The sequence below is a fragment of the Sinocyclocheilus anshuiensis genome, unplaced genomic scaffold (genome assembly GCF_001515605.1).
Source record: "Sinocyclocheilus anshuiensis isolate Anshui unplaced genomic scaffold, SAMN03320099.WGS_v1.1 scaffold1143, whole genome shotgun sequence".
Lineage (NCBI taxonomy): Eukaryota > Metazoa > Chordata > Actinopteri > Cypriniformes > Cyprinidae > Sinocyclocheilus > Sinocyclocheilus anshuiensis.
Genome location: NW_015546123.1, coordinates 1,514,344 through 1,518,588, shown reverse-complemented (window position 1 = coordinate 1,518,588; position 4,245 = coordinate 1,514,344). Strand labels below are relative to the sequence as shown.

The 4,245-nt window shown below is 39.4% G+C and overlaps 1 protein-coding gene across 1 annotated transcript in view; it reads left to right on the top strand.

Annotated features, from left to right (window-relative positions):
• Positions 1-134: 134 nt before the first annotated feature.
• Positions 135-4,245, top strand: part of LOC107701025 (progressive ankylosis protein homolog B-like) — a 19,999-nt gene continuing 15,888 nt past the window's right edge. The window contains exons 1-2 of the mRNA XM_016502926.1: positions 135-263; positions 408-941. Coding sequence (XP_016358412.1) covers positions 846-941 — 96 coding nt within the window. The 5' untranslated portion in view covers positions 135-263; positions 408-845. The remainder of the gene's footprint in view (positions 264-407; positions 942-4,245) is intronic.

Below are 4,245 nucleotides of genomic sequence, written 5' to 3'. Positions count from 1 at the left end.
GGAAGTCATACAGTTTGCAAAAACCTGTATGATTGTCATTTTTGAGCGAACGGTCCCTTTAATTGACAGTCTGTCAGTCAGTAGCGCGTCTCATAAGACTTGCCTGCTAGGCAGCCCCACCTGCTGGCCGAGAAATGAGATGTTCGATTTTCACTGAGATTCCTGGGAGTCACTAAAAATTTGTCTTAACGTTTAAGTCTCATTTTGATATTTTATTTATTGTGCTAACACTTCATGCCAGATGAACGTATGCCTACATGCAGGTAAGATATAAGGACGAAGACGGCCATTTCATCCCCCTGTGCCGTGCTCTGACCTATCTGGTAAGCTCTTCTCTGAGACTGAACTTTATTTTAGACATCTCTGTTGTTCAGCCGTTCGTTTCTGTGTTTTTCTGCACGCACCAGATGACGTTTAGAAGAGGAGTGGCTTTTATGCGCCGACCGTCCCCCACGTGTTGTTAAGGGAAGGATGAGGATTTAAGTACAGTTAACCGAGTGGCCATCTACAGCAGAATAGCGGCTGGCACAGCGACTCCATGCATACGGCTTTATACTTCTGCCGCTCTTAATCGCCGCGGCCGATTATATGTATTTATTTTCCTCTCCACTGATGAGTGAACAATGGAGAAGCCGTCAGCAGAAATTTCTGTTGACCCTCCTATTTTCCCATGCACCAGATCATTGTTTATGATGCTGTTGTTGTGTAGGAGGGCAGGGACGGACCTGATCTCGTCGGATTTCTGCTAGAAAACATTTAGAACTCGACGGGCTTTGACCGGCCTCGCATCCTTCCAGATCCGAGCAGCTGATGTTGGCAGTGCTGCCGCTCTCCTCCAGGCGAACATGGTGAAATTCCCGGCGCTCACGCACTACTGGCCTCTCATCCGATTCCTGGTGCCGCTGGCCATAACCAACATAGCCATCGACCTCGGCGAACAGGCAAGTGTGAATGAATTGTGCGTTAAATACAGCGCTGCATGACGCAAGATTGGTTGTGTATCCTTGGAGCTGGACTCTGCAACAATGGCATCCCTCAGACAGCCATCCTGCTCGCTATGAGAGGTCTGTTTATTTGTGGCTTCGGAATATGTAATATGTTGTTAACGTAATTTATAGGTTAGGGCGACCCTGTGGTTTTATTTCTTAAGGAATCGGTGAAACGGCGGCCCTTGGTAAACAAGCATCATCACAGCCGATCAGCTGTGTGTGTTCGTCAACAGCTGGCCATACAGCGCATCCAATAACATGTGTCCCACTGAACAATGCAAAAGCAGTCTGACTGAGATGAATGTGCACTTTTGGATGGGCTGATTTTGTTGTCACCTCTGCGTGAACTGGCCTTGTTTTTGTCAACCATTAACGAATGTGTAGTTTTTATTACAGTCATTGCATGTCTAAAATGGGTTGGCTACAAAAACCCTAAACCCTTGACTGATTAAATGTTTAATTAATGTAATACACATTCACATTTTGATGCTCTTATGTTTCTTCCTGAAGTTTTAATGAATCATTATGCATAATGGAAAGTCTTTCTTAATATTATGAGTTTAGTGTCCCATAAATTGAAAAAAAAATAAAAATAAAAAAACTTGACACATTTAAAAAAAAAAAATGTTATTCATTTATTGTCTTGTTAAACTCAAATATTTGTGCATAAACATTTTTTACTGAAACAATTAACAGTTGGAGAAAGACCGACAATCAGTTTGACCAGTGTTTTTCCGATATTCACCCTTTTCAGCCTAATTGGTTATTGGTTCCTCGATATTAGGTTTACAAATAAATTAAAGGGGTCATATGATGCTGCTAAAAAGAACATTATTTTGTGTATTTGGTGTAATGAAATGTGTTTATGCGGTTTAAAGTTAAAAAAACACATTATTTTCCACATACTGTACATTATTGTTTCTCCTCTATGCCCCGCCTTTTTGAAACGCGTCGATTTTTACAAAGCTCATCGTCTGAAAAGCGAGGTGTGCTCTGATTGGCCAGCTATCCAAAGCGTTGTGATTGGCCGAATACCTCAAGCGTGAGACAGAAATGTTACGCCCCTCACATACTGTTGATGCCGTGTCCCGGCCGGAGCAACGAGACAAAAACATTAATTAAAACCCATTACAAGCGAGGCATTTGTCAAAGAGAAAGGAAAAATTGAAATCGCATCATATGACCCCTTTAATACCATTTTTAATAATGTATTGTTTGGATAATTATTGAACTTTTTTAATGAAGTAATTTATTCTCCATCAATAAATGTGTAGCTTAATTACATAGTTATAATGCAAATATTGTTGTAGTATAATGAAAAGTACTGATTGTATCAAAAGCAGAAATAAAACTTTCAAATTGGTTTTAAATATTTAATTAGCTGTATTGTTATTGGCCATAAAATGCCATATCAGTTGATCTTTAATATAAAAATATTAGATTCAACTGTTGCAATTGACAGTTGTGGAGGAAATGTAGTGTGCTGATGCAATCCCTCAGTTTTCATTGTTTTGTTTTTTTTGTAAATATAGGGCATAAAATAAGAATATTTTAAAATTAGATTGTATTTGATGGCCACAAGCCACTACACTGAAGAACTCATTTGATTTTTGGAAAACTGGAATAAAACATTACCATTCGATTTTTGATAAATACAAAGTTTTTCAGAATCACTAATGGCAGAAAGAAAACAATGTGAGCAGAAACCATGAGCTCGTCTGCCCACAGTAAAGCCCCGTTCACACTAGCAGCGACTTTTTTCAGGGGCTGGCGATGAGGTTGCTAGTGGGCGTTCTCAATACTGGTTGCCTTGACAGCGAATCGGGTTTCTTGCCGCTAAGTACAAACATTTTGGAGGCAAAAGACTAAATATAATCTAAATCTAAATTAAATCCGTACATACAAAAAATGAAAAACAGAGCCTACTTTCTTCCATTGCATATGTTTATCTACAGCACGAGAGGAGAATGATCACATGAGCTCTACTTCTTTCCTATTGGCTGTCGCTCCCAAAAGTCGCTCTTCATTTGCATAAAGTTTAAGTTTTTTTTTTAATGTATTTTTAAAATTTTTTTTTAATTAAACTTCAATAAACACAGTCAAAGTACAGTTAGGACTACAATAATACACATGAAAACATAAAACACAAACAAAACAAAGTTGAAGGTTTCTGAACTTTGTCGTGTCGCTGGACACGCCCCATCCGGTTGCCAACGGCCGCTGTCGCTCGTCATCGTTCATTTAAAGGGGATTCACAAACAGCTTGTAACACTCCAAAGAGAAAGGAAAACTTGAAATCGCATCATATGACCCCTTTAAATGAATGGGATTGTGTCGCTTTGCTGTTGTGTGTCGCTTGTAGTAAGCCCCGTTCACACTGCCAGCGACTTTTTCGCTGTATGTCGCTAGACTCTGTGCTGTGAAGACGCTTGTGGGCGTTCCTACTGCTGAATTTGAGTTGAATTACTGAAATAAATTAACTTTTCCACGACATTCTAATTTATTGAGATGCACCTGTATGTCGCTAGACTCTGTGCTGTGAAGATGCTTGTGGGGGTTCCTACTGCTGTCGCTCTAATGTTATTGGCAGACTGCACGTCTTGATATATCTTTAGAAAATGCAATCACAAACTATATATATTGCCGGTAAAACTAAGATATCATTCTAATATGACTAGGAATTAGACTTAAAAGAAATAAAAGTACCATTCTGCTGTTGGAGAGTGTTGTTATATAAACCACAGCAGTGCCCGTGCATTAAATAATTAACCGGTGCTAAACTGCTCACTGCATCATATAATTAACAACTTGAACCATCAATGTATGAATCAAACTCACTTAAACAGCCAACAGTTTGTTTTCTACGCATCATTTTTTTATATCCATGTATGTGGTTACAGTCAAATCATATAAAACAGTGAAATCGCTCAGGAAATCTGTCCTGTCTTGCCTGCACGCGAGACGGTGACGTGTGAGCGCCACTGACAGATTCTTCACTCCTATTGGTTGTCGCTCACGCAATTCGCTGTTCATTTGCATAAAGTGAAACATTTATAAGAAAAAACACAAATCAACCATAGTCCAGCATAACACAGTCTAGTCCACGTTCCTGGGCCATCCTCCATACCATCAGTAGATACAGTTAGTGTATCTTTTTATGCAAAATGTAAGTTTTCAGTTCAAGAGTATGGAAGCTTGTCTGCCACGGAATAGGTAATTGTGACTTTTTATCTCACAATTCTGACTCTTTTCTCTC